The following is a 27,818-nucleotide window of genomic DNA, read 5'->3' as shown; positions in this document are numbered from 1 at the left end:
CTATATCCTATAGCCTTCTACTCGAAGAAGTTAAGTCTATAGGAGTGCAATTATAAAATCTATAACAAGGAACTATTAGCTATTATTAAGGCTTTTAAGGAATAGAGACCCGAGCTCGCCTACGAAGCAGATAATAAGGACTTATAGCTAGTCAAGATTTATACCGACTATAAGAACCTAGAATACTTTATAAAGACAAAGTAGCTAAATCGGCGACAAGCGCGTTAGGCTAAGTTCTTATTATAGTTCAACTTCAAGATAATATACCGTCTAGGACTTTAAGGTATAAAGCTAGACAGCCTAACGAGACGTAGCTAGGACCTTCTATAGGGGGTGAACGACCCTCGGAACTAGCATTAGTATTAGACATTACTGCCTCCTAAGCGATTCCTTAAGATCGCCTTACTATAGGCAATAGTAGAAGATACGCCGGAAGAAGAGGAACTAGTATAGCTAGACCCTAAAGCTAAAGAGTTTATACCTATAGAACGAGATACGCCTACTAAATAACCGGCGACGCGTAAAAGTTAACGGGAAGCCGAACTCGAGTATCGAATGTCGACGGCGTACGTATCCGATAACGAGCTTAAGACCGCGATTAAGGACCTATAGAAAGACCGTACTCCTATACTGCTATAGAGAGCGAAGATTTACCTAGTATACTATAAAGTAGATAGCGACCTACTATATATTCGAAATCAATACGACGGCTAGAGCTTATAGGTACTAAATGACTAAGCCTTATAGACTAGGATAATTAAGATAAACTATAACGCTCTAGTAGTAGGCTATCTAGGACGAGCTCGTACTTATAAACTCGTAGTACGTAAATTCTACTAGCCTAGATTAGCGAGATCCGTATATAGATACACCGCGAATTACCGCACCTACCGTATAACAAAATCTCTATACTCCTAGCTACTAGGATTATTATAGCCACTTCCTATTCTAGATCGGCCTTAGAAACATATTGTAGTCGACTTCGTTATCGGACTCCTAGATAGTACTCTTAACGGTATAGTCTATAATAACATTATGACCGTTACTAATAGGCTTACTAAGGAAGTCGAGCTGATCCCTATTAGCGTAATGATAGCACAGAATACGGTAAGGCTTTTCCTTAAACATATGTTCTGTCGGCGCGGGTTTCCTAATACTATTATATCAGACCGTAGTAAGTAGTAGGTTACTACCTTCTAGAAGAAGCACTATAAGATGCTCCGTACAAATCGTAAGCTAAGTTCTTCGTATTACCTAGAAACTAATAGACAGTTAGAACGTACTAACTAGGCGATAGAACAGTATCTTCGTATATTTACTAATAAGGTATAGGATGACTAGGCTGAATAGCTATACCTTGCTTAGTTCGCGATCAACAATCACCTATCCGAGACTACTAGTATATCGCCGTTCTACGCTACCTTAGGCTACAACCCTAAGTTTATAGAGCGAGTTAACCTAAACGCTAGAAAGGAGGGAGGACTAACTACTCTCTAGCGACTAGATACGCGATTAGTAGAAACCTTTATACGTCGAATTTACGAGCTTTATAAGCACCTTTAAGAGAATATACGAATGTTATAAGCTCTCTAAGTAGAAGTAGTAAACCGCTACCGAAGCATTCCTCTAGACTATAAGGTAGGTGATTAGGTATATCTTAGCACTAAGAACATCCGTACGACTCGACTATCTAAGAAGCTAGACAGGAAATATGCCGGCCCTTACTAGATTACGGAAGTTATGCCGGCTAGACTCTCTTATCGACTAAAACTATTAGACGCTCTAGTAGGACTTAATAACTGCTTCTATACCTCACTACTATAACGAGCCGACCACCCCGATTTCCTACTACTTAAAGGGTAGTATCTAGCGCCGCTACTACCGATAACTATCGAACCTAATACTACCGAGGCTAATATAGTAGCCGATATAGTAGTAGCACCTACGTATATATACGAGGTAGGAAAGATCCTTAATATATATACCCGTAAGCGGGTAGGCAAGGTGAAGAAGGGGCATAAGCGTAAGGTAGATATATAGTATAAGGTGAAATGGGCTAGATATTAGAACGAGGAGGATAGTAAGACCTAGTAACCTATAGAGGATATACTTAAACACGCGGCCGCCGCTATTATAGACTTTTACTATAACCGGCCGGAGTTGTCTACGCCTATAGGCTTCGTAGCTCCATCTAACTAGTCCCTACTAGCTACTAAGGTGCTCAGGCTCAATACGATTAGGGTCATTCCGAAAGACACCGTTACGAATAAGTCGCCTCGAGCCTTACCTCTAATAGAATCTACTCCGCACATATTCGATACTCGAGTAGAGCCTATAGAGCCTATAATAATACCTAACTTTGGTCATAAGGATTATACGCGAGTGCTAGCCGAAGATAGACGTAGGTCTAGGGTAAGCTAGCTAACTAGGCAATATGTTTCTCGAAGGAAGCCGGTCGAGGATAGTCTTAATAGAGCGAATGCGATGTTATCGGATGACGACAGGGCACTAGAGGATGATTGGGCGTTCGCGCGATTATAGAGCTCGATAGGCAAGTGGCCTTATAAGGTAGATAACGCTTAGAGGACTAAGGCGTGTTTTAGGAGGGGGGATACTGTTACGGGTAGCCCGCGACCCCCTACTATAGCTACGTCGGCCCGGCTGAACCGCGGACCTTCCGTATCGGGTTAGCGCGGCTTAGCTTTGCTTTATAACTTCGCCGCGCCTCGCGCTCCTCTTTCGTAGCTTCGTAGAATAACAACTATCTCGTTCGGACCCTATAATACGCGCGCCCTTATAGCTACTCTAATAGATCTCCGTGTCCATTCTCTCGTAGTTCTAGAATAGCCTATTGTCTAGTATCTAGTTAGCTTGTTCCGCTATCTCTACCTAGATAATAAGCGATAAATACGTCTTCTCTCGGTCTACTGTCTTATATAACTATGCCGCCTTCGTCAGTCGTACTCCTAGGGATGTGTTCTAGTTCTATACTTAGAGTTAGGGAAGGTCTTCGACCTTGAATGTCCTAGGGACCCGGTAGGCGATGACGGTATACTGTTAGTAGGAGACTCGCGCCGACTTCGCGACTTTAGTAGTCCACTCCTTATAGGTCTCTAGTTTTCGTCTATTAGACTCTTATGCGGTAAAGAGTCTCACTACGCCTGTTGCCTCTACCTTCGCTCCGACTACCTCCTTTTAGCCGATTCTATCGACAATCTCCTTGCTTATTAGGGCTGCGATTTCTTGTTTCTCCGCCGGATTAGTAATATATAGGCGTACCGCATTGCTTGCCTTCGTAGGGGGTTGATTCTTGCCTGCTGCTACTGTTGCCCATGTAGTTGGTCTCTGGGCTGCCTTCTGTGTTGCTTGTTGGATTGTCTTCGGGATTTGGTGTGATAGCGCTTTTAGCGCTCCTAGTAGCTGTGCTATAGTGTTCTTATATGCCCGGGCTGGGTGTTCGTCATCCCCTAGCAAGTTTTCCGCCTCCGTGTATAGGGTCGTCCACGCTGTGTTGTTTGTCGTTGGCCTCGCAAGGCTATGGCTCTCGTTGGTTGCCATCCTTCGCTACTGTTCGGGGTGAGGTCGCGCTTCCTAATTAGGCAGTTGTCCTCCGCAACTCCGCAACTCCAGGGTCTGCCGTCAGGGGAACGGAACCTCAGTTTTGGGGTTCTTTGTACCACGATTGCGCCGCCGCCAGCGCAGGCGGGTCGCTGCTGCTTGAGTGGATTGCTCGTCTTGATAAGGGCTGTCGAATGGATGGTCCTCGTCGATGTTCCGAGAAGAAAAAGAGTCCAGCGACGATATATACGCCCTTCGGCGAACGAGTTTGTAAGCAGTCTGAACCCGATCAAACACATTCTGCCCGCCTCAACCGCTCGAACGATTCGAGGGCCCTCCCGCTCGACACTGCAACGTTTGACATGGCTTTGTGATTATCTTACGTTCAGAGGTAAGAGGTATGGTCGTCCCCTTCACGCCAGTCCAAGCGGCAGTCGCGGCGCTGCACCAAACGCAAACGATGACGGCCAGTCTACCGCCCCAAGGTCTTCTTCACTGTCAGCTCCATCAGAGACTGACCAGCCTGGGCTCGCTCGTTCGTCTGACATCATGTGGTAGGTGCCCGAGACTCCCCCACACCCATGGCATGGTATGCTGACTCCATAGGTGCACTTCTTGCACCGACCACAATGCCACTCTCGCCAGTCATTGCACTCCTTACACACCGAACAATGCCAAGTATGACATTCGTCCTCCCATCCGCCGTTTCTACAAAAGGACCAGAAGTAATCCGGCACTCTCTCACCCTCTCCGAACAAACCATATCGCAGGAGCTTGTTGATGTGTTCGGCCCTGCCTTCTTCTTGCATGGCGTCGTACTGTGCTCGCCAGTCCTTCAAGAAATGGCCGTATTCAAAGCCGTTACAGTCGATCAACATGTTTTCCTGCAATTCGTCTAGGTTGACTTCATGTTTGGCGATATGGCTCCCGAAGCAGGGCGTTGCGACTGCATTTTCTCCGCAACCCAGAGCTCGAACGACATCGTTCAATCGGTTGCGGCATTTCTTCTTCTCGTCCGTCTTGCAGGCTTCTGATTGACAGTGGCATGAAGCACCACAGCCACCGCCTGAAGCTCTGCATTTGCATTTCGCATTACAACCGGTCTTACAAGCACATTTCTCTGGTTTGTCAGGGCGCTCTGGTCGATGCTTCGTACAGTCAGTCGTGTATTTCCGATATCAACGCACATCTGTACACGGTCGCTCGCGGTTTGGAATGTGCTTGGGCTTTACCCTCTTCAAAGCCGGGCCGTCAAGCGACGTAGGCGATGACTTTCGTTTTGTGGAAGGCATGTCGTTGATGCTAGAAATGTTCAATGAGATAAATGTCGACGGGATGAAGAAAGCATGTCGTTGAAGTTCAGGAGGACGCGTCGAGCGTGTTCGAGCGCGTCCGTCGATCGTACGTGTGGATTGGTCGAGCGATCTGTCACGCTAGTGTTCGTCTGCGAGAGGCAATATGGCTTTCGACTTCACGGCGTTAACATCAACAGCAGCTTGTTTCAAGTCTATGGTCCCCGTCAGCCAGAGATCTTTTGTCGTCGAACACCAAAAGCATCCGAAAGACACCACAACAGCACCGAGACCTGACGGTTGTTATCCTTACGGAGCAAAACGACCATCAGTCTGCAGCGGCGTCGAGGTAGGATACTATGCAGTTGACCTGGCAGTTGCTGCAATCAGTATGTCATGCAACCGGCTGTGAGCATGGAGTCTCTAGTTGCTGCATGCAAAAGGTCTTGGCAGACATGCTCCCTTTGTATTGAGCTTCGGGCGCGCACAACAACGTAAGACTTGCTGATGCGTGCTTAGGGCAAAGGATCTAATAGTTTAAAAAATACATACTTTGACTTGCGTAGCATCTTAATGGCAGTCTGTGGTCATCTGCTATACTCTTTGGGCATACTCACAGCCTTCGACCACTAACCTATGCGAGAAACGATTAGCGCGTACATCATATATCCCCCCCCCCCGCGGCGCGGTGATGGGCTTCAAAATGGTGTATAGAAAGGCCTATGCATCGCACTTGGTCAAGGGGAGCACGGCCCACCCTCTTCTCCAGCACGGGATTGCACTCCGGGAAGTGAATCGATTTGTTGACTTGTGTTGAGCTGCAAGCGATGACTTACTTCCGTCACTGCTCGACGCGTCGTGTTCCGACCAACGCGCAAGCTGCTCACCAAACTCACAACACTTCAGAGACTCTCGGCAGCCTCTACCAGCCGGCTTACAACCATCGCAGAACCTTCTCTTTGTACTTCATCACCACACCCTCGGGCTATCAGCGCGGTTCTTTCCCTCAACATGTCGACAACAAGTCAGAACACCGTCGCGGACGACAACAAAATCGGCATACTAGATCTACCCCAAGAGATATTCGACATCATCGGAAACTACGTGCTGCCCAGACAAGTACCGACACTCCGTCTAACATCAAGGGGCGTCAATCACAGATTCCACAAGGTGTTCCTGAAGGTCAACTACCGGACCTTGACGGCATCTCTTGCTTCGAAGCGATCCCTGCGAAGATCTTTGGCGATTGTGTCAGTGCCCGAGTATGCAAGGACCATTCGACAGGTCGATATCTACATCGACCAGTATGACGACAATAAAGGCTGGAAGGGTCGTATGGATGATGAGCTCGAGATGGAGCGGACTCATGCTGATAAAAAGTACCTCATCGAGATCTTCCGCCGCCTTGGTCGGAATGCACATGGCACCACAGTCCAGGTCAGGAGTGGCAGTGTGCTGGGGCCAAGGTATTTTGGTGCGTCGCTGGGCTCCAGGTTCAACAACAGGGGTCTCTGTGCGCCAAATATCACTGACGAACGACCATTCCGTACCATCACTGCTGCATTGGCGTTGAGCTTCCTCAAGATCGACCGCTTCGTGCTGGACACCTTCGATGAGGAGGCGTACAGTGTCGCGATTCACCGAGTTGTGCTGCGTTCACCGCACTCGTGCCCAGCGATCTTAAACGCTCAGACGTTGTTCCAGAATGTGCGCGAGTTGAGAATGGACGTTTGGGTCAGGAATGGTAGTGCCTCCGATGCTCTGACCCTCATACAGACTATGGCGGACTCACCAAACCTCAGGATGTTGACTATCCGGAGCTGAGACCGATTCGATGACCGAATCCAGCCAGCTTCCTCCGTCTCTGACTATGCTGTGGGCAAGGCCATCTGCGCGCTGAGATTCGCCAAAGTCAGGGAGATGGAGATTCAAGCGATGCTCGTGCTTAAGGATCTGGTCTCCTTTCTGCGGAACCACGATGGCATTGAGGTCTTGGTGTTGTGCCAGGTCACCATCGACGTGGAGGACTTCGACTCAACTATAACATATGCGACCAGCGTCGACGCAGCTTTAAATACCCTGGCGCCTTCGCGGGTCATCCAAACAGATACCAACACTCGCTTCCTTGGCCAGTACGAGGAGGATGAGGAGATAAGGTATGCGAGGTCGTTCTAAGTAACGCGAGATGGACTTGGTTGGGAGGGATGGAGGAGGTTTCTGTTAGCAACATTGGCGGGCGTAAGAGTGTTGATATGGCGTGCAGCATGTATAGCATATTGTTGATGCCAAAGAAAGTCGTTTCTTGTAGCCTTTGACTTAGCTGCTACAAAAACATCCGTAGCCGTCCAGTTCTGAATCTGAGAGCGCTGCGTGTTGTCAGAGTGCTCTTAAGATCTACCAGAGGAATTCTCGTTCCAACTCCCTGTAGGTGACAATACTTGCCCATCGCAGGCAGATGGATGATTGATCGAGACCTGCATCCACCCTGCAGGACCTGGATGATTGTCTGCGGTCCTGCGCAAACAAAGAAGAGCTCGTCTGAAAGATGGTACATCCGCCAGTCTGCTGCTCTACACAATCAGCCTCAATAACTTTAGCTCAACCATCACCCAATGACTTCTACACTTTCGAAAAGATCCAGACCACGGCCGGTATATATATGCGATGCGCGAGGCTCTTGCGGTATCGGAGTACTCAGGGAACATGGCTCGACGCTCTGCTTGTCGAAGAAGAGCAACAGCGATATCCATCCCTTCATTCAGGTATCCGGTGAGCCAGGTTGACGCTCCGCTACGGGGTAGTGAATCGCTTAAAGAAAGCATCGATGTTTCCCTAACTCAAGGTAGCCAGTGCAATAGCAAACAGAGCTTAACTCCCGCGCGCGCTGTGTTGGACTGCTGCAAGTACATTTTTCTCCGAAGTCCTTCGCGACCAAACTACGATGAAACTCGGTATTACCTTGCGCGCTCTCGAGACAATAGCATCCGATTCTACTTTGTTGACATCTTGTACGCTCTTTGTTCGCAAGTCGTACTGCCCCAACGGCTTTGTCTCGAATCATGTCGCATCTGACAGCAGTCGGTGTCAGCGAAGTCGAGGAGGAGAAGCATACCACTATTCTAGACCTGCCGCTCGAGACTCTCCAGCACGTCGCTAGCTACCTCGAACCACGCCGGCTGGGGAAGCTGCGCCGGGCAGCTCTGACTGCCCGTGAGCACGGCAAGCGAGCCAAGCTGTGATATACGTAAGACGACTCGGTTGAGGGCAGGACGTTATTTCCTCTTCGAAGATGGGTTGCAGGACACCAGACTTCACGTGCAGCGGCATTGCCCGGCCGCCAAGGACGCCATCACATGGTGGCACCTGCAGTCAACAGCTTGCACGGCGATGATTCGGGCATGGACCGGGTATACCAGCACGAGCTGCATCATGGCCCACCATACATGTAGCAAGAACAGCGTCTGCGATGCATGGTTGCTTCTGCTGGTTGTGATGTTGATGGCGTGCTTGACATCGTTGTGAGATGGATGCACGACGAGATGTTGTCGAGAAAAGAAGCGAGCCGGGCGTTCGGGCCAAGGGACGTGCAATCCTTGCTGCTGCTGCCATCCACGCCATCATCTCCTTCGCTCCTTCCTGCTGCCAACTCCGCCTTCCACGTGCACGCGCCTCGCACGCAAACATCTCCCGCACCGTGCACGCAGATTGTATCATAGTCTCACAGATCTGCAGCGAATCGTCGTCCGTCTCCCCCCCCCACACCCGTCACACCCGTAGCTCTCATGCTTCCTGCACGCCACAAGTCGCTCGCTTCCCTCGCGGAGCACTTCCCAGGTGTACAGGTGTACCCTAGCTTGCCTTGCCTAGCCTCGGGATGCAGGTCACAGCTCCGAACCGCTAGTGTACCGATTGTGCGCAGTGAGCAGTGCGTTTTGTCGGCTTTGAACTCTACACAAGCCTTGTCAGACCCAGGTCGCTTTGACGACATCTTCTGGTAAAAAACTGCATCCACAGCTATCTTACCATCGTTCGTCTCACTTCACAGCTTGCGAGCCACACTGGCAGACCGCAGACCGCCTCCCAACGATCAACGTCGGCCGCCTCATCATCCTGCGTCTGGTGTCTCCACCCGTTCGCCTGCTGGCACTTCGTTGAAGCTCTCGTCTCAAGGTTCAGCAGTCCGCACCCCACGGGCGGCACACGTCCACAGCTGGTTGTCTACCTCGAGGCCACGATACCCGCCGTCATGAATCAACAACGCCCTCTCGTGCCGGAGAGCAGTGCCTCTGTCAGATCTGGTAAGGACTGTTGCGCCATCTCATCGGGACATTCTACTACAAGCCGCGGACCTGCGATTCAAAATTTGGTGTACGATTTGATGCTGCTGCTGCTGTTCTGCCGTGCGATCGTAGCTGTTATGCATCAGGATTAAGCTTATGTCGTGTAGGCAGCAGTCGTGGCGATATGGACATCAAGCCAACCATGCCGATGCCTGCCATGCCGCAGCGCAAGAAGAAACCCGGGCCAAAGCGAGACAGCAAACCTGCGCCCAACGAGAAACTTGAGAGGAATCGACAAGCACAGAGGTCAGCCGTCCATACTGCTACACGTTGATGACCTTGATACTGACAATACTCAGAACACATCGAGAACGAAAAGAGCAATACACAAAAGATCTCGAGCTGGAAGTGATGCGCTTGAAAGAGCTGTATGTCAACTCTACGCGAGAACGTGATGGAGCCTTCAAGGCACGCGACGACGCCACTATTGAACAGGATCGCCTTCGTGTGGAGAATCACAGATTGCGCGAAGAGAATCAGCGCATGAGAGAAGCACTCCAAGCTTCCAATTCATCAACAGACTCTGGCTTCGATGCAATGTCTGTCAGCTGTGACGCGACCCGTAAAGGCAGTATCTCGACGACAGATGGCTTTCCCGGAATGGTGGCTCCTGTCAACATACAAGAACTTGCGGCTCAGAACAGCCTTGCGGAAAGCCGACGACCAAGTGTATGGGAAGAGTGCGAATCGAGAGGCTTCGCATCTGACGACGTCATGCGGGAACCTCCAATCAAGATTGAGCGATCGACCGCCCAACAAGGCTCTACTCACATTTCTGCGCAGCTTTCTGCGCAGCTCACTATGCAATTGCCTGCTGCAGGCATCGACTACGATGAACTGGGCCTTGACTTTGTCCTAACGTACGTACTTGGAGCATGTCCGTGAAATGACAAGCGTATGCTGACATTGACACAGTCTTGAGAAGCCATGCATGGGGCACATACAGTATCTCCATGTTCGTGCTCATAATTGGCAGTCCGGCCAAGACGGGAACACGATGATACCGCCCATGGAAGTGCCAGACGATGGCGAGAATCAGCACATATCCGGACATGCTTTGATGGCCACAGCACCCCCGTACAGCACGGTCATGGAAGACCCAGCGCAACGCTATCCGACGCAGTATCCACACGGCCTCAAGCGCGAGGATCTGATGAATTTGCTGAATCTGGCCTCCCAGCTGGAGACCAATGAAGTCGAGCTACCTCCGGTCAAAGCGTGGCTGAGGATCATGCAGGATGCCAGACTCCGGCAGCTTGGTGTCAGTGATTTCGATCTTCTCAAGCAAAACTTGTTGAGCAAAGTGCATTGTTATCGGTAAGACTCAATGCAATAACGCTGGCTGTGCATTGCTGACAACGGATAGCTTTGGTGCCGTGATCGAAGATCATGATATTGAGGATGCTCTGCAGCAGGTTCTGAACTGGAAAACTGGCAACTCTGCAAATTATGGCGTTGCAGAGCCCATGCCACCACCAGGACATCCGTCCCACATGGGCTCTGCTCCTGTGCATCTGGCTGCACCAACTTCTGTGCCACCTGGCACCGCCTTGTGACGACCACAAACCCAAGCCTACAAGCACACGAATGCGCAGTCGTCCCGATCTCTCGGCAAACCTGGAAGCTATTGCACGGGTCCGCCCGCTGAATGCTACAATGTACTCGCATTAGGATGACACTTGCACGCATCATCCCGCGCGAACTTTACGAAGCCCAGACCGGACACTAACGACAGCTCTTTGAGCTCAGCAAGTGCCGTTCGCGAGCTATCGAGGACAACTCTCTTCTCCAACAGCAGCCACCGTGTTGGCCGAAGGATTGGTCGTCATGCACGACATACCCTACAACTCTACCTGATCCAGCGCAATGGACCCGACTCTGATGCCAGACATAGCGGCGCCAATGCCAGGCGACCCTATTGGCTGGCTGGAGAAGATTATTGTGTTTCCAGACGGCGTGTCGCTACTGCGACTGCACCCACTCTCCGACTACCGGCGAGGCGAGGAAGAAGCCAGAATTCTGTATCTTTGCCGCAAGTTCACGGGCATACAAAACGACCCTGGTGGATATGCGTTTGTGATGAAGATCAAGGTACAGTAGGTTTGCGCCGCAGAATTAAGCAACTGTGACCGGCCGCGGCTGATCTTCTCAGGGTGCCGAAGTCTGAAGGTGGCAAGGCCGATCCCTTAGATGGTCCAAGCGACAGGTCGATGGCCGAAATGCAGGCTATGATGAAGTTTCGAGATGCGGACCTTGACTGTACACCTGATCTACGTTGGACGCTGCAACAAGCACAGCCTGGGGACGGACCCGTGCCTGGTGGCTATGTCACTGTCATCGTCATGAACCAGATGCCTGGATCGTCTCTCGAAGAGCTGAAGTTCTGGTCGTTGAAGGAGGAAGAGCAAAACATGATTCGCGAGAAGTTCAGCAACAACTTGAGGTGAGATAAGGATGATTTTATCTTCGTCGAGAGTCTTCATGCTAACAGTGGCAACTAGGTCGGTATGGAAATGCGGAATCGTCCCCACTGACTGCAGCATGCGGAACATATTCTGGGACGCCAAGGCACAAAAATGCTCCATCATCGGCTTCGAGCGCCACCGCGCAATGTCCCCAAACGTATCACAAATAGACGAAGCCGCGATCCGAGGAGAGCTACCGCAATGGGGTCTCGTATAACAGCAGACACCGCCATGACACGCAGGATCATATCCAAACGACAGCATATCACAGTTTCAGTACACCTACTCACGGCAACCTCAGTTTCCTATCCCTCAGATACTCGTAATCCGGCATCGCCCACTCCACCATCTCCTTGATGGACACCGCTCCCTCCACCCCAAACTTCTCCCTCCACTTCCTCTCCTCATCCTCCAACACCGGTGCACCCTTGACCTTCCCCGGCACTAACCCCGTCGAGTTTATCAGCGTCTGCTGCAGTTTCACGTACATCGGATGCTGCGCCGCCTGGTCATCTTCACTCATCGCATCCCACTCAAACAGACATGTGCTAGCATCCAACCCTGCTTCGCTAGCCAGATGTCGCACGAACTCCGGAGACGACATGTAATCTTCCGCCTCAGCGACAACGGGAGTTATCCCATTGGCGACGTAGAAGTTATACAGTTGGGTTTGCCAGGAGTAGTTGGTGGGGATCAGGTAGTTCGATATGTTGCCGGACTTCTCGGAGTTTGATAGGGCGTCGTAGGCGGCGGGGACGACGAAGGCGGGGTGTCGGATTGTCATTATTATCGTTGTGCCTGGATGCAGGAGGAGGGAGGAGGGTGGGATTTCTGGCTAGGGTGGAGGGAGTTTTAGTTCTGTTGAATTCGTGGGTGATGTAGTGGAGTTGTAGGTCTGGGTCGAGGCAGAAGACGGGGTGTTCGTGGATGAAGAGGGTGGAGTTCTGGGGTGATGGGTGTCAGCTAAATTGGCGGGTGGTTCTAGCACTGTTAGGCTCACGGCGTCATGAGCGGATTGGAGTTCACGCTGCCAGGTGGATATGCCGTCCTGGACTTTCGAGACGTAGATCGGAGCGCGACTCGGGTGTGAGGCCGGCTGATACGGAGTGTTCCTTGAGCATGTTGATCTGAGCAGGAAGTCGGGCGGGGATCATGGGGTGGAAGAGGTAGCTTGTGGCTGGCTGCTTGGAGAGGACTCGTTCAAGGAGGTGACATGCTGTCCGGCCGATGGAGAAGAGGATGACATGAGATGGTGTTTTCGACATTGCTTGGGAGTTCGTCCCTGGAGGGTATGCCTTGAAGTTGGCGCTGAGAAGAAGAAGTTGTTGGGGGATGATTGCAACGATGGTAAGGTCGTTCTTTCTGCAGGATCTGAGATTGGTAGTCCAGAGCTGTTGTAAGATATGTACGTCAGCTTATCCTAGGGCTGTGGATCTTGTGTTTCTATCCCACCTGATCATCGCGGCTGAGAGGGATCAGCTGAAGACTAAGCGATTGCTTTGTCAATCACTGAAGTCGTATATCAGAACCAGTGGGAACATCATCGTGGATGGACTTGTGAAATCTGGTCATGGGTGGCATAGTGACGCCCACTGCACCTCTTGATTCGTGCGCGCGATGCACATGTCGTCGGCCGTGGTGACAGCGGACAAGCGATGTCAGGACCGATCGAAGTCAGAAGAGTCTCGAGGCATTACGGGGCAGTGACAGGGGATTACGCCGCATACATTCTCACAGATGGTACGGTGGGTTGGTTGATGGCTGTTCGAACGTGTTGTGCTCTAAGTTGACGGTGGATGTCCAAGGAGAACAAGATCGAGGATCGACGGCGAAGTCCGAAGCCGAAGCCGAATCCGAATCCGATGTTGCCCTTCTGGCGACTTTCCACACGTTTCAGCAGTCGCGACTACAACGCGTCCATTTTCCGTCTTGGACCTCAAACATTACCCAGGCTGCTTCATGTGCCAGGAAACACGATGCTGTCAGTGTGTCGGTGGCTGAAGCCTCGCGTACTGGAGGGCATCCAGGTTCTGAGCTCTCTTCCACGCCTGGCTTCAAAGACAACGCCCCAGAATGCGCGTACTGTGGCCAGCGACACAGGCCCTCGCAAGGCAGTGGTCAAGCTCTGGGATGCGAAGGAGGTAGCTGAGTTGGTCAGACTCTGCGACGCGGGACTGCTATACTCTGAGATCGGAATTCTGTCTCAGAGATCGGACAGGCGCTCAGTCGAGGCAAAGAGCGATGGAGCCGACCACCACGTCCCGACTCATGCCGATTCTCTACGCCTGCAGAAGATCGGCGAATTCTGGAGTTGCGAGAGAAAAGAGAAAGGTGGTCGCAAGTCGCAGCACAGCTCTCACATCGGACTGGCTCTGGAGTATGGAACCGCTTCCATAATGGTCTTCAAGCCTCGCGAAGCCGGCAACATGCTCGGGGTGCACCCTCTACCGCTGCAGAGCTCTCGGAGATTGTTCATCGCCGGGAAGCTGTTGGAACCGGCTATGAGTGACAACTCTGATGCTTGATTCTCTGAACTGCGTAAGGCAGTGAGGAGAGGATACACCTCGACTATCTGTTTGCTACATATGCGTGTCTTTGTTTGTGAAAGAAGGTGGGTATGACTTACGCTGCCATTGCTGAAGTGACTGGCAGACCTCTGGGAGCGATAAAGCATGCATACTACAGGGCTTCGAATACTCGCCGTGCTGGTCTTCCCGATAACAAAACCACGACTAGGCAATCGGCTCCATCATCTTCTTAGTGGTCGTCACGGCTCAGCGAATGTTGCAGAGCAGAAATGATAGTGCTCAAGCCATCCGGGGACCGAAAGAGCCACCTCTGCTTCTGCATGTATAACGAAAGCCCTACAGTAAGACGCATGCGCCTTTATTATGCTGTATAGTCTACAGCAAGTCACTAACCCTGCACCGGAGTGCTCAGCCGCATACATGAACAGCGACTTGCACGCGGAGGCCGACATCGGCTGACTGCGCATGGTACAGCTTCTGCATCAGCTTACAGACTGTGGCGGTGCGACATAGGGCTCACTACACACACTCTGGACGCCTAATTGTTGTGTACTCCATGTTATTATTACTCCCAGGATCCAACGCAGATCCATATACTGCTTTACTAGCAATCCGAGCATTGCAACGGGCTTAAGATTCGACGATCTAGCAACGGTGGACCTAACAGACCAGAAGCATAGAATCCGAGCGAGCGTTGGCTCAAATTTGATCGATCGGGACGTGGATTAGCACTCTACAATGTCGTACGCACGTGTCAAGCGAGCCCATCGAAAGTCGCGATTGGGCTGTCTTACGTGCAAACAGCGTCGTGTCAAGGTACGAACCCGGTGCTTTAGGCCTGACAGAAAGTAATGCGACATTGACTGAGGCCTGGTCCCAGTGCGACGAAACGAAACCGCAATGCATTAACTGTGGGAGCCGACAAATCGCATGTGTCTATGCCAATGATGCGAGAGCGGCAGCTCCCGGACCGGATCCCTCATCTTCCTCGCCCAGAGCTAGTCATGGGGAGACATCACGTTCCAGCGAGAACGACACATGGCTGAACCAACAGCCCAGGGGCTTTCCTAAACTGCTCAATCGTTCGCCACTCCGCAGAAGCGGTTCGAGCACACCAAGTCCGCGTCCTGCCGTGCACGACACCGAAATCACACGACACTATCTCGAAGTCACCGCCCATACGCTCTCCGAAAGTAGTGCCCGCGTAGAGCAGCATTGGATCTGGCACGTTTTCGTCCCATCATTGGCGTATACCTGCCCCACGATACGGGAGGGTATGCTGACACTCGGAGCCATGTCGTTGCACTTCTCGGCAAGCACCAGAGATCCTCTGCAGCCCAGACATTCTGGCTATCTTACCACTGCGACCACTCATGGTGAAGCATTTGTGGCACGAAGTCGATCTCAGCTCATCAGACTAGACCCAGGGGATGTCGACTCAAACACGGCATCGGCCCGTCTGTTGTGTGTTCTCGCTTTCGCCTTCTTGCGCCAGTACCGCAGGTATGGCATCGACACACAGGAGGAGCGAGCCTGGAGATGGCTCCATCTACTTCGCGGTGTACGCATCGTGCATACCTCACTGCTCAAGCTAGATCAGGAGGTCAATTCAAACATCAAGCAGGACATGATGCCAGACCTGTTTCCGTGTACGCGCGCATGCTCTGCCGGTCCTATTCGCAGCAGCAAAGGCAAAGTGATGCTGGCATACATCCAGCAAACTCACGCTCAGGGCTTCGAGATGCTGTATGCAGCTCTCTACGACGGGACTCTAAACTTCGCGGAGGACGCGAATCCTGGCGCCCTTGCTGCGATTCGTTGTCTTGAGCGCATCACGGAGCATGTCTGCCGTTGGGATGAGATGTCGAGTCTGTTCCGGGCAGTATGCGAGTGGCCAGGCAATCTGGCTGAAGACTTTGTCCGACAGCTTACACAGTGTCATGTTCCTGCGTTGATTATCTATGCGCACTGGCTGATGCTTGTGACATTGGCGGAAGATCTGTGGTGGGTGGGCGATATGGGCGCGGCAGGTATTCGTGCTGTGGCAAAGCTCGTTGCGGGCACAGATGGGACGCTGCTCGAGCTGCTTCAGCAGCCTCTGCAGCTTCTTGCTCTGGAAGACGCCGGCCAGTGATGTAGAACAGTGTTCAGGCACCAACGTTGCCGGGTCATAACGGCTCCAGACAAGTGAGTCCACTGCTTATCTTCACTGCTCGCGCTACTGGTGACCGGGATACAAGCAATTAACACAGAAACATCAAACCTTTATATCTCTATCCAAGACACCAGGTTCAACTCTACCCAGCCTCCGAATGCTCTGGATCAGGATCTTTCTCCAACGCAGTTCCACATCGCTAGTTTCTATTCACCTCCCAACGACTCAAGCCCATCACGCCGTCAAACACGCTCCTCCGGCACTCTCGCAACACTCGGAGCCCTCGGTACCTCATCAGCCCCTTCCACATCACTAAGCGCTTTACGACCGCGCGCTGAATACATAGGCAACGACTCTCTAGACTGATATGCTGGTGGATTCACTGCCAGCGTCCATTGCGTCCCAGGGAAAGGCTTTACACCGGCTCGATGACGTTTCCGCGCAGAGAGGCAGCTGCAGATTGTGTCAGTGGAAAGGGACTGCACTGGCTAAGGGAGGTATGCTGACGCGGCGATCAAATAGATTGCTAGTGCGACTGCCAGGATACTGCCGAGGACGACCCAGCGGCCCCAGAGGAGCCAGCCGCTGTCGTGGCAGATTTCGTCGTTGAAGTCGTTGATGTAGCAGTTCGTCATGGTTCTGTTGCAACGTTTGACGTTTCAGTTAGATGGGCTGATGCAGACACAGATGCTTGAGTCGGTGGTGGTTGGATTACTGGGACGGGATTCTCATTCTCATATAGAGAACTGGCAGTCCTTTCCTGCCGTTTGCTAAGACACTACATTGATTTGTGTACACGGCTACATCGACGCCAAGGAAAGGTCACCAGCGGGCTGTGTTCGTTCTGGGGTGCGAGGCACTCTTCTGCCATGTTCGGCTTGAACAGCACAGCCTCTTGGCTGGGAGCACACGATACACATCAAATGTCGATCTGACCGAGACACGATCATGCGTTGCGCCCACTACTCTCGATTCCGGTCGCTTGGCTGACATGCCTGGCCGCCTCGACGCCGATCAGCCATGATAGCGATCTTGGGTGCGGACGCAAATCTCGCGTTCGTTCAGCCTCCCGATCGCAGGTTAATACTGGGAAATCATCAAGAAACAGGTGAGATTCCACATCACTGCAGTATTGTGCATGTGTAAAAGAGGAGCGAAGTCGGCCGAAGGAAGGAACGAAAGCGAGTTGCAGAAACGGTAGGGCTGAACGCTGCTGACAAAGTGCAGCATCACAACGCCTCCAAGCACGGCGCTGGTGTGACAAAAACACGTTGAGTGATACGCCACAGTATGTTGTCCTCCTGGTATGGATTGCAGCACATGGGATGACACCTCGCTGTTAAGGCTTTCCGAGGAGGCACAGCACAGCCATGATATATCTCAGCAGAGTCCTGCTAGCATGAATCCACCATCTGGTCCAGCAGCAATGTCTGTACATAGCTCGACACTTTCTCACCTGGACTCAACCCAGCGAGCTCGCACTCTACGTCGGCAAATCCAAGCTTAACGAGATGACAAGACCACGGCTTAACATGATGGGCTTTTACGCACTCGCGCTTTTGAGTGCCATAGTGGCAAGCATCAATGCTACACCTGTACGCCCCGAGTGCCACAGCTTCTATCTCGACGTTCCAGTCACTGGCTACCAGCTACGACCTTGACATTCTCCGAGTTGACAACAATATCGACGCCGTCAACTTCGCTCTCGATATTGATCGCTGGAAATCTCCCAACACCACGGAGCGTATGGCGAGCTCGACGAACGTCACGGCAACGTACACCATCTATGCGGAGCTTTGTGCTCCCACGACATCCAACGAGGAGGATGTCATACAGATATTGACGCATGGGGCGATCTTTGATCATCGATATTGTGAGTCTGCTGAGCACATCTGTAACTTTCTCATGAGCTCGGCTAAGCGATCTACACACAGGGGATGCCGCAATCGACCCTGCCCAGTACCCCTATGTTCAAGCTGCGCTTGAGGCTGGATACACAGTCTTCACATACGACCGCCTGTGCAACGGCCTCTCTGATAAGCCTGACGCCTACACGATAGGTCAAGGCCCTACCGAGCTGGAAATCCCCCGTGCACTCACCGAGATGGTTCGAAGTGGCACACTATCCAAGTCCCTTCACGAAGGCTCGGTCCTGAATCCAGTCGCGCCATTCGAGAAAGCGGTACACATAGGTCATAGCTTTGGCTCGCAGCTCACAGCAGCCCTCCTCACATCCTACGGCCACCTCTCGTCTGGTGCGATCCTCACCGGGCTCCTGTTCGCGACTCACACAGCACAAGCATCCACTGCACAACTGGGATTCGAGTTTGCCGCGACCAATAACCCAGCCCTTTTCGGTGATCGTGGGAGCGGGTATATCGTGCCTTCGGATGTCTCGAAGCTAGAGCTCAATTTATTCCATCGCTACAACGACACAGATGCATCAGATTCCACCGACGGGGCACTCGCATTTGCTGAGGGCATAAAGCAGCCGTTGACAGTCGGTGAGTGGATGTCACTTCGAGGTCTGCTAGATGTCGGCATGGCTCCGGCCTTTACCGGACCGCTGCAGTTCTTCGCGGCGGAATATGATGCTCTGGTCTGTGGTGGGGATTGTAAGAGCAACTATGATCTTGCTACTTTGGATGCGATATATCCGAATGCTTCGGCTAAAGAGGTATCCATCCAACCAGGGGCTGGGCATAGATTGACGTTGCATCGCAACGCGAGTGCTGGGTATGCGGTCATGATGGACTTCCTGGAGAGCAATGGGCTCTAAGCAAGCGGATCGCACTCATGTCACATGCCGTGCATAGTGCTCTTGTCTCACTGCCGGAGTATGCACTCATCGTTTCATTCTTCTGGATTGTGTTACAGCGCCCTCGACGGGGTGTCTTGTCGAGCAAAGTCGGTACTTCACACCCCAACGCAATCGCAGATATCCATCAGTGGATCTTCTCGTGTCATCTGATCGTACTCGATACATTACAACGGGCAATACCCTCATAGTCGTGCCAACGCTGCTAATCAGATCCATTCGCCACTAGATCATGCTGCACATGCGTGTATGCCCCATCCGCTGTGTTCCATGCAACATAACAGCTCGCGTTTCCGTGCAGCAGGGAAAGGGGCCTCTCTGACTCCGGCCACTATCTCTTAAGTCATGCGGTTGTCATCGCTCGGTGGACGTTGGAGTGAAGCCACTACTGCGGCAGTGCGGATGCTCTTGGATAGTCACTACTGACACAAAGGTTATGTGGCACAGTCCCAACACAGGTGTATATGCACGGAGTGTTAAGTAATCAATCAGGCTCTAGAGCCTTGGCTATGGTGCTAGTCTTCTGAAAACCTGGCTGGGGTTCGGGTCTGTGGCACCACTCTACACTGCACAGCATTAACACTCGTATTTATCTTGACAGTCACCCACTTCCTGCTCCCGTCTTGTTGAACCAGTATCCTCAGTCACATTCAGCCCTTTAACCATCCAACTCCAAGGCCTCGATTACACCAAACGACCAAACCAACATGCAGCTTCAAGCGGGAATCTTAATGCTCATCTTCTGGGCCGGATCTGCATTTGCAGCGACACCTTGTGAACAAGGCTGTGTGGATACTGCAAATACCTGTAACGCGGGCTGCCCCTCTGGAGTGAGTACATGTGCGTACAGTCACGATCGGCCGAATGAACTAATGGTGCCAGTTCAGTCCTTTCAAGGACGCCTGCACTGCTACAGGAAGGGACTGTGTGGTCAAGTGCCGTGGGTAGAGCGATCTCAAGGTGACCTTCAGTGTGACTGAGGTAAGTGCCGGCGACTGGGCTTTGGCAGGCTTGTGCCAGGCTGAATGGGATAGCGGTAGCGTCGGCGGATGCCTCTCTGTGACCAAGCCGACATCAACAAAGCTCAGGATAGACTTTTCCACCCCAAATCACGGGCTTCTTTTGACATAGCTCTTCCAAGCGTGATCTTGTTCGATGTATAGGATCGTGTGCTACCGGGAAGGATGTGCAAGGCTTCCCTCTGCCCCAGTTGACACCCATCCCTATCTTTGCCGGCATGCCGAGACAGTGTTCCGTACGCACCCAGCTGCATTACGGTAGTGGTCAGAGACAGCACTCACTGTTGTTACTTTACTTGAGTTTATTGGTATGGCTCAATACAATGACATTGGTCTATCTCTATTCCTTCCATGAGAGCAAGTGCGGACACGCCTGCAGCTTTGATTATAACCCATTTGCTTGCAAGTTATCATGAATATGCCTGTACGCCTCATCCGCGGTGTAATGAAAGTTAAGCGCATGGCCAGTATTTGGTGCAAGGTAGAAGCTCGCATTTCGTGCATTCGGAAAGAACGCCTCTTTGACGCCAACAGCAAGATTGTCGGGATACAAGCAGTTCCCATAGCAGTTGGGGAGATCTTTCAGACCGTTGACCACGTCGATAGGGCCAGTGTAGTTCAGCGCAGGTTGAGGCTTACCGAACAGGACCTGCTCACCTAGGGAAGTAGTCTGCTTGGTATTCTCGGCCAAGTCGAGTATAGCTGGGTCGAAAGACGGTGCACGGAAGAAGAACCCTTGCAAGCTTGCGATGCTGCCAGAAATTATGTAACCGTTGGAGAGATTGGCGAAGCGGGTCGGTTGGTTTTGTGAAGCGATCGAGAGGCCGAAGGTAGCCAATGCGATTGGGATACCGGCGAAAGAGGAAGACCAGCCGGTCAGGACTAAAGCGTCGAAGTCTGCTGGATGAGCAGTTGCCACACCAAGCACGTTTGCACTTCCATAAGAATGACCAACGCCCACAACGTGGTTAAAAGCGTGCCCTCCGAAAGTACCGTTACGTAGTAGTGTCACGAGCTCGTGGTTGATGGCGACTTGTATGCCAATTTGTACCGTCTGGATTGGGTCAGGTTGATCGGAAAGTCCGACCCCTAGACGATCGAAAAGGAACGTAGGATAGCCTCTTTCGGCAGCGTAGTCGACATAAGAGTATCCTGGAGCAAAGTCCCAGTAGGTATGACCTCGATACTTCCGTTCCCCCCAGATCGCCGCCTTCCCCCCAGCAATAACCGACGATATATAATATACGTAGCACAGCGTATTTGCGCCTATATCGTATGCTTGGCATCATGGTCACTTCGCTGCAAGGAGCATATTAGAATGAGGCTGAGAAAAGGTGTTGTTGCTGCTATCTACTCAGGGCCCATTGGCTTCTGCCCTGCAGCCCTGTATCCACGCGCTATATATGCTGGTTCATACTGATCAAGCTGTCGTTGCTGCTGCTGGATGTAATAGGCCTGTTGTTGCTGTTGCTAATGTTGATACTTACCTGGCCATTACTACGACTGTTAGAAGTGCTATTGCTGGACGACACTGTGGTGTAGAGGCCTCACCGGCTGAGTCGATGGATACACTATCCGTTGCTGCTGTGACTGCTGTAATTAGTGTTGTTATAGCGCAACCTGTCGACGGTGTTGCTTAGCTAATATTGCTTGCTGTCGATAGTGGTCAGCCTGTAATCTTGCTCGCTCCTCCTTAGCATGTTGTCGCTGCTGCTCACGAGCCTCCATCTCAGCGAGTCGTTAGCGTAGCACATCGACCTCACTTGGCTGCTTCGGCGGAGCTAGTTGTAAGGACTCCTACCGAAGGTTGTAGCACTCGTATCCAGCAGCGTTACACGCAGGACCACATGCTCGATTGTCTCGTTAGTAAGGGCATTGCTGAGTGCGGTATTGGCTACCCTTGCAGCCACAATTAGGTACTGTCTTCTTCAATTGAGTAAGTGACACTCTAGGCTTAAGAACGAAGGCAGTAGTCGTTACTATAGCCGGCTTCGCTCTCTTAATAGCAGCCTTATTCAAGTCGTCTAATTCACGAGTAGTGAGTGCTCGCTTCGTCGAATACAACGTTGCACTACCTGTTATAGGCTTACGGTTGCCAAAGTAGATGTCAGGCTCTCGTATTCGAGGTGGTAGCTACACCTTCTTAAGTAGCCTTATCTTGTCGAACTTAACGAACTAATAGAGGTCGAAGCGCTATGGCAGCAGCTTCGTAGATCGTCGTCTATTCACCTTAAGAAGCTTTATAATATCATGAACGTATAGCCAGCCTAGAGTCTTAGTAGTGTAGTCGTTGCACTAACACTGCTTATAGCCGCAGCTATACGTAGAGTGCTTGATCTCATTACCAGCATCGTCAACCCTATAGTCATTATAGAGCAATGCTTCTACGCGCTTATGAAGCTCAAGCACTTCGAGCAGTGCGTAGTCACTAATATAGCGAGTTACGCTCTGCTAGAAGTGACCGGTTAACACCTTATAACAACGCTTACGGTTATTAGCGAGTTCACTACGTCGACGGTCGTGGCCTTGGTTCCACTAATTCAGCAACGACTCGAAGAGTATAAAGATATCGTAGCGGCTGCTATGGTTGAGCCACTCCTTAATGCGGCCGTGACATGCTTTAACTCGTAATGTTGTCTTCTCGCCGAAGTGCTTGATCTCGTTTGTCTAGCAATAGACAATACGTGTCTTAAAGCGTTACTAGTTAACGTGTAAGTACTGCTTAAACATTAGATACACTATATCGAGCTTGGTAACGTTGCTATTAAACTCGTCTTTAGACTGACTCCGTACGGTATAAGTGAATAGCTTTAAGAATTGAGCAGTAGATGGACTGTCCGTCTAATAGCCGCCTTGCCTAACCTGTCCGAATTCACCTCTCTCCTTCCGCACACGTACAAGGATGTCTTACTGTAGATGCTAATCGCACACAATATTCGTGCTTTCTAGAAAGACCTCGTCGACGGCGAACATAAGTGCCTCTTCACGGTCAGTACCGAAGACGGTAGGCATTAGACAACTAGTCTGTTCAAGGCCCTTGCGAAGAGAGCGTAGCAATTCGACAAAGTGTGACTTATTAGGCTTAGGTCGAATCAAGCCAACGCCCAGCTCGATTGTATCGTTTATAGGACCAGCAGATCCAATGTCAACAAGCTCTATGTTATATAGGTTTATGCTGTAGGTTGAGTCAATACAGATCGTATACGGCGTATTCTTAAAGGCTTCAAGGCTCTTCGGATGAAGGGCTATTATGCTTCGAATTGAGCCTGTCTCGGAGTCTGTGTAGATGTCATGATATATAGACTTACTGTTGAGCAGATTGACTATCCTCTCTGCTTGATTATACTCACGCCGAGCGTTGATATTACGAGCCTAAGCAATGTTATAAATGTCGTGAGGCTTCAGCAACACACGCCCCCTAAAATAGGCCATAATCTTCGCTGTCGACATACGTGTTTTCTGAAGGCGTTCAAGCTCCTCCAAGAACGTAGCAGTCCTTGAACGTTGGCGGTGTGTAACAAGCGCTATTACAACGTCCGGCTTATGATTGTGTCGATAGTGTTCAGGCTTGTTCGAATGCCGTATCTCCCACTCCTCTTCAGGCTCGTCTGGCATAGCAGCAACAGCGTAGAAGTAGAAAGGGCAACCACATCGCTTGGACTTCTTCTTCGCCTTGTTCTTATCGGTCTTAGCAAAGCCAGCACAGCAACACACTACCTTGTAGCGATACCGCTGTCCAGCACGGTTGCAATCCTTGGAGCCCTTCGGATCTGGTCTGTATTCGAAGCCCTCCTCTTTTCCAAACGCGTGGTAGTAATCGTTCAATTCCTTCTCGCTGGAGAACGTGTCTTCTCGCGGCATAGGACCATCTGGCACCGGCTTCATAATGAACGCGTGCTTCTGAGGCCGTGGTGATACAGAGCGTGTCGAATATTGAGGTCGTATGAAGGTGTGAGAGGTGATAGACCGCGTTCTTCGACGCCCACGCGCATCTGAGTCGGAGCGGTCAAAACAAGGTGTTTCTAGCAGCACAGGCGGTTCGGCGGCGGCGGTGAGGTCGATAGCAGGTGGCTGTGATGCTAACAACACCGTCTCGTAATCGTCCATGTCGCTATTGAGGTGGTAGTGTTGCAATGGATGAGATTAGGCTTGAGAAAGTGCGAAAAAGAGGTCCTGGGAGGGCGGGTTTCGAGATCACCTCCCAGTGCTGCTGCGAGCCCACAACAACCTAACAACGCGATTAGACGCAATAACATTAGCTTGAATTGATGCGATATTGAATGCCATTTGATACAGGAGCCTATATGGCTATATCTGAAGTGTGGGTATTGCTGGGGGGAAGGCGGCGATCTGGGGGGAACGGAAGTATCGAGGTACGTATGATCGCAGCCGGCTCCGTGGATGAGCAGCTGAATGGTCGATACATTGGTCGGGTTTGTTGGGAAGCAGATCCGCGAATGGATGCCGTACGTTCCACTGACTTTCTTGATGCCGCCATCAAGGTTTGCAGCTTTTGTCGAGTCCACCTGCAGGAGCTCGCTGGCCAGCTCAGTGAGCGCTATCTGATTCGCCGGCTCCTCCATTTTGATGAAATGGTTGTCCGCAGATGCTGTGATGTCGAGAAGGCCTTCCATACATACGGCCTTGCCGCCCTTCGATGAGAGGATTCTAGGGTCCTTGAACGCCTGGTCATAACCCGCTAACACTTGTGGAATGATCGTCGTATTGCTGTGCGAAGGCGCTGCGAAGACACGTTGTCCCAGTACTGATAGTGCAATCACCCGTGTGTAATGCATTCTTCGTATGTCCAGGATATGGTCCGAGGCTGATCCTCCTAATAATCGTACTTTGCAATGGCTGTAGAATGAACACTTGCTTCGACAATCTCTCTCACGACGGCATCGCGCATGGTCATATATGGCTTGGAGGTAGCTCGCGGGTGCTTGGTGGATGAGGTACCGGGAATGGAGCTGCTTCGCGTGACAGTACACATGACGACAGCAGACGTTTGATTAAACATCGTTCGGACCAAGCGCTTCCGGACTGGACGAAAGCGAAAGCACCACACTGAGATGTGTCACGCCTCTTTGACATTGATCCGAAAGGTGGTTGCTAGCTTACAGCAGGAAGTCTTAGCTGAGGATGGTGGAACGGAAACAAGAAGGATGCGTACATCTCCCGCGCTGATGCCCTCAGCTGCAAAGGATCTGTCTCCGACCTGTGCGCCCTGTCAGCGATCTCCAGGTGTGACGAGTAAGCCGTGGATCAAGATGACGCACTCCAGCGGCAACGCCGCATCGTGTACAGGCTACGACTGACGAAGACTTAGCATATCCACCGAATGGAGTGCGCTCATGATGCGGATACATTCATTCCAGATTTCAAGCGCGCAACGTCAGGCCAAAGTGAATCCCATGTTGGGCAATGTGGTCTCCGAGAGCGAGTCATTGCTCTCTTCGTAAGATTTTAGACTGCATATCGAGTCGAGGGGGGTGCCAGCTGTTCACAGTTCTCCTGCAGCATGAGTCCCTCTGCTACAGGCTCCCGGGTCTTTTCCTTGTTCCCAGCATTTGTAGATCCACAGGAGCCGTCATATTGTCGGAGTATTGGAGGATGTCAGCCCTTCCAGCATTACTAAGTGGCCTGTACTGCCATCCAGTGGAATGGCAAAAGACAGTCAGTCTCCGTGCTGCGGTGTACATAATCTCAATGACTGCCGGTGTCGTGGGCTATCTCGAGGGTATCTGCAAAGTCGGTAAGATCTTCCTCATACGGTCATCTCCGTGGAGATACTTTATGAGGTCTGATTGTCATATAGTAGGCCACTGGTTCAAGCCTGCTTCGTGGGAGAGTGTAAAACGATCCATGGCGTACTGCGAAGCGCCGTTGGGCATGCTCATGTCGAAGTTCTGCATCCAGCCCTCTATTGGATGATCATTTTGCAGCATTGACTCGAGGTCTGGAACGACCACATCAGTAGATCGTACGACTTCTTCATCGACCGATTCGTCGCTGTCTTGATGCTCGAACGAAGGGTGATACGTCGCAGATGGTGCTGGAGCTGCCTGTGCTAGACTTGGGTGCACATAGTACGGGATGAGATCGTTGTGCAGCATGCGAAAACATGACAGATCATTCCAGCTCCGGTTGAAGCTCTCAGAGAAAGAGTATATGCCCGTCGACCTATTCACCTTATAGGTGTCTCGCACATCGTATGGCCAGACGAAGCGGAAGCTCTCCACGAAAGCAATCAATGCCTTTCCTGTACGTTTGCCGATTCCTTGAGTAAGTAGATGATTTCGAACGGCTGGCCATCCAAAGTAGTCTACAATGGGAGCACGTTTTTTGCAGGACAGTTGATTCTGCGTTGGTGCCATGAATGGAGAGATTTCGCGTTGTTGCTGATTCTTTGGTTGGATCTTGTGAAGCATGTTGTTTCGCATCTGCCAGAGAGTGGCAAGTCTCCCTGCCTGACCAGCCCGATACCAAAGACCCTCGTCGTAAGCGCGGAGGAATCGCCATACAATGTCGAAGTGATGAACCCTCCCAGCTGCATCCCCGCCATGAACGATAGCTCGGACCAAGATGTCTTCATCCTCCTGTGGTCCTGATAGACTATCGGTCGTTTGCTCAAGCTTCGTGATAGCATCGTTGAGGCGAAGGACGTAGGTACAATCTTCGGTGTCCTCACACGCAACACTGACGCCGAGCACGTTAAGATTACGAGGTAGAGATGCGGTGGCTGGCTGAGCCTTTGGTCTTGGATCTTCGCGTTGCAGCACATTTGGCACTTCGGTATTCGTCCATCCAGGTCCTTCATTGGTCCATTGGTCCTCACTGGCTGATTCGGAATCCCCTCGGGCGGAGAACGGGTTGTCTGCAGAGCCATCCCCAAACATGGACTCCACGATGGAGCCTTCAGCCTTCACACGGGGTGGACGCGAGCCGCTCGACGAAGATCCGTCCCCTTTGGATGCCTCCTGGACTAGGGAACGAATCTTGCTGACTAGTCCTTGGAGACCATCGATTTCCTGGGCTTGTTTGGACGCATGCCGAGCAAGGTAATTGGCTCTATTGTCACCAGAACTTCCAGTAAGATCTGCTACGGTCTTCTCCAGATGGCTGCAATACCGTCAGCTCGTTTGCACCGTCGAGAGTAGCAGTGGAAGCACTACTGACGCAATATATGCCTTGGTCTTCGCCCTGCTCGCTCTCTGGGCTTCTCTGTCGTGAGCGCGCTTCCGTTCGATACGACATGAGCTCATTGTCACGGCAGATATCAATGACTCTCACTTTGAGACTCGCAGGTCGAACATGTAGTTGTCTGGAGTGCGAAGAGGAGCAGACTAGCGCCCCACAGTGCTCCGTCTGCACGATCATGTACCCCAGTGGAGCTTGCCCTGGGTTGCCCGGTCTGCAAGGATGGTAGGAGAAGATGATGCACGCCACCAAGCGATCATCCGCTGTCCAGACCCTCCGAACGATATCGAACGGAGTCCCTGTGCTACTAATGGCCGAGGGCCTGTCGTACGGTCGGCATTCCTGGCGACCGAGAGGTCAGTCTGAGACTGCTTGCTGTGCCGCTAGCGTCTTCTGCAGCAATAACCGAGGTTATATGTTCCGACGCCTTCCTGCAGCTTGCT

At 51.6% G+C, this 27,818-nt stretch overlaps 10 protein-coding genes across 10 annotated transcripts; 7 read left to right on the top strand and 3 right to left on the bottom strand.

Annotated features, from left to right (window-relative positions):
• Positions 1-5,861: 5,861 nt before the first annotated feature.
• Positions 5,862-7,025, top strand: CLAFUR5_14470 (uncharacterized protein; the record flags this gene model as incomplete). Its single annotated transcript, XM_047913618.1, has 2 exons — positions 5,862-6,584; positions 6,699-7,025. 2 exons carry the CDS (start codon positions 5,862-5,864, stop codon positions 7,023-7,025), a joined length of 1,050 nt encoding a protein of 349 aa, XP_047769310.1.
• Positions 7,026-7,909: 884 nt separating this feature from the next.
• Positions 7,910-8,089, top strand: CLAFUR5_14469 (uncharacterized protein; the record flags this gene model as incomplete). The annotated part of the gene is made up of 1 exon (XM_047913617.1): positions 7,910-8,089. The coding sequence occupies one exon, from the start codon at positions 7,910-7,912 to the stop codon at positions 8,087-8,089; it is 180 nt and encodes a 59-aa protein (XP_047769359.1).
• A 1,007-nt stretch (positions 8,090-9,096) lies between these two features.
• On the top strand, positions 9,097-10,746 carry CLAFUR5_14468 (uncharacterized protein; the record flags this gene model as incomplete). The annotated part of the gene is made up of 5 exons (XM_047913616.1): positions 9,097-9,148; positions 9,298-9,436; positions 9,490-10,050; positions 10,106-10,507; positions 10,557-10,746. The coding sequence occupies 5 exons, from the start codon at positions 9,097-9,099 to the stop codon at positions 10,744-10,746; spliced, it is 1,344 nt and encodes a 447-aa protein (XP_047769611.1).
• A 310-nt stretch (positions 10,747-11,056) lies between these two features.
• On the top strand, positions 11,057-11,872 carry CLAFUR5_14467 (uncharacterized protein; the record flags this gene model as incomplete). The annotated part of the gene is made up of 3 exons (XM_047913615.1): positions 11,057-11,286; positions 11,343-11,633; positions 11,692-11,872. The coding sequence occupies 3 exons, from the start codon at positions 11,057-11,059 to the stop codon at positions 11,870-11,872; spliced, it is 702 nt and encodes a 233-aa protein (XP_047769356.1).
• A 69-nt stretch (positions 11,873-11,941) lies between these two features.
• CLAFUR5_14466 (Pyrrolopyrazine biosynthesis cluster protein F) lies at positions 11,942-12,439 on the bottom strand (the record flags this gene model as incomplete). Its single annotated transcript, XM_047913614.1, has 1 exon — positions 11,942-12,439. The coding sequence occupies one exon, from the start codon at positions 12,437-12,439 to the stop codon at positions 11,942-11,944; it is 498 nt and encodes a 165-aa protein (XP_047769358.1).
• A 1,012-nt stretch (positions 12,440-13,451) lies between these two features.
• Positions 13,452-14,180, top strand: CLAFUR5_20385 (uncharacterized protein; the record flags this gene model as incomplete). The annotated part of the gene is made up of 1 exon (XM_059463221.1): positions 13,452-14,180. The coding sequence occupies one exon, from the start codon at positions 13,452-13,454 to the stop codon at positions 14,178-14,180; it is 729 nt and encodes a 242-aa protein (XP_059319205.1).
• A 1,297-nt stretch (positions 14,181-15,477) lies between these two features.
• On the top strand, positions 15,478-16,317 carry CLAFUR5_20384 (uncharacterized protein; the record flags this gene model as incomplete). The annotated part of the gene is made up of 1 exon (XM_059463220.1): positions 15,478-16,317. One exon carries the CDS (start codon positions 15,478-15,480, stop codon positions 16,315-16,317), a length of 840 nt encoding a protein of 279 aa, XP_059319204.1.
• A 263-nt stretch (positions 16,318-16,580) lies between these two features.
• CLAFUR5_14465 (uncharacterized protein) lies at positions 16,581-16,973 on the bottom strand (the record flags this gene model as incomplete). Its single annotated transcript, XM_047913613.1, has 2 exons — positions 16,581-16,791; positions 16,846-16,973. 2 exons carry the CDS (start codon positions 16,971-16,973, stop codon positions 16,581-16,583), a joined length of 339 nt encoding a protein of 112 aa, XP_047769355.1.
• A 949-nt stretch (positions 16,974-17,922) lies between these two features.
• On the top strand, positions 17,923-19,117 carry CLAFUR5_14464 (uncharacterized protein; the record flags this gene model as incomplete). The annotated part of the gene is made up of 2 exons (XM_047913612.1): positions 17,923-18,211; positions 18,273-19,117. 2 exons carry the CDS (start codon positions 17,923-17,925, stop codon positions 19,115-19,117), a joined length of 1,134 nt encoding a protein of 377 aa, XP_047769280.1.
• Positions 19,118-25,985: 6,868 nt separating this feature from the next.
• CLAFUR5_14463 (uncharacterized protein) lies at positions 25,986-27,440 on the bottom strand (the record flags this gene model as incomplete). The annotated part of the gene is made up of 2 exons (XM_047913611.1): positions 25,986-27,297; positions 27,355-27,440. 2 exons carry the CDS (start codon positions 27,438-27,440, stop codon positions 25,986-25,988), a joined length of 1,398 nt encoding a protein of 465 aa, XP_047769354.1.
• Positions 27,441-27,818: the final 378 nt, after the last annotated feature.

Source organism: Fulvia fulva, chromosome 13 (assembly GCF_020509005.1).
Source record: "Fulvia fulva chromosome 13, complete sequence".
Lineage (NCBI taxonomy): Eukaryota > Fungi > Ascomycota > Dothideomycetes > Mycosphaerellales > Mycosphaerellaceae > Fulvia > Fulvia fulva.
Note: the sequence above shows the minus strand (reverse complement) of the source record. Positions and strands in the feature narration are given on the sequence as shown.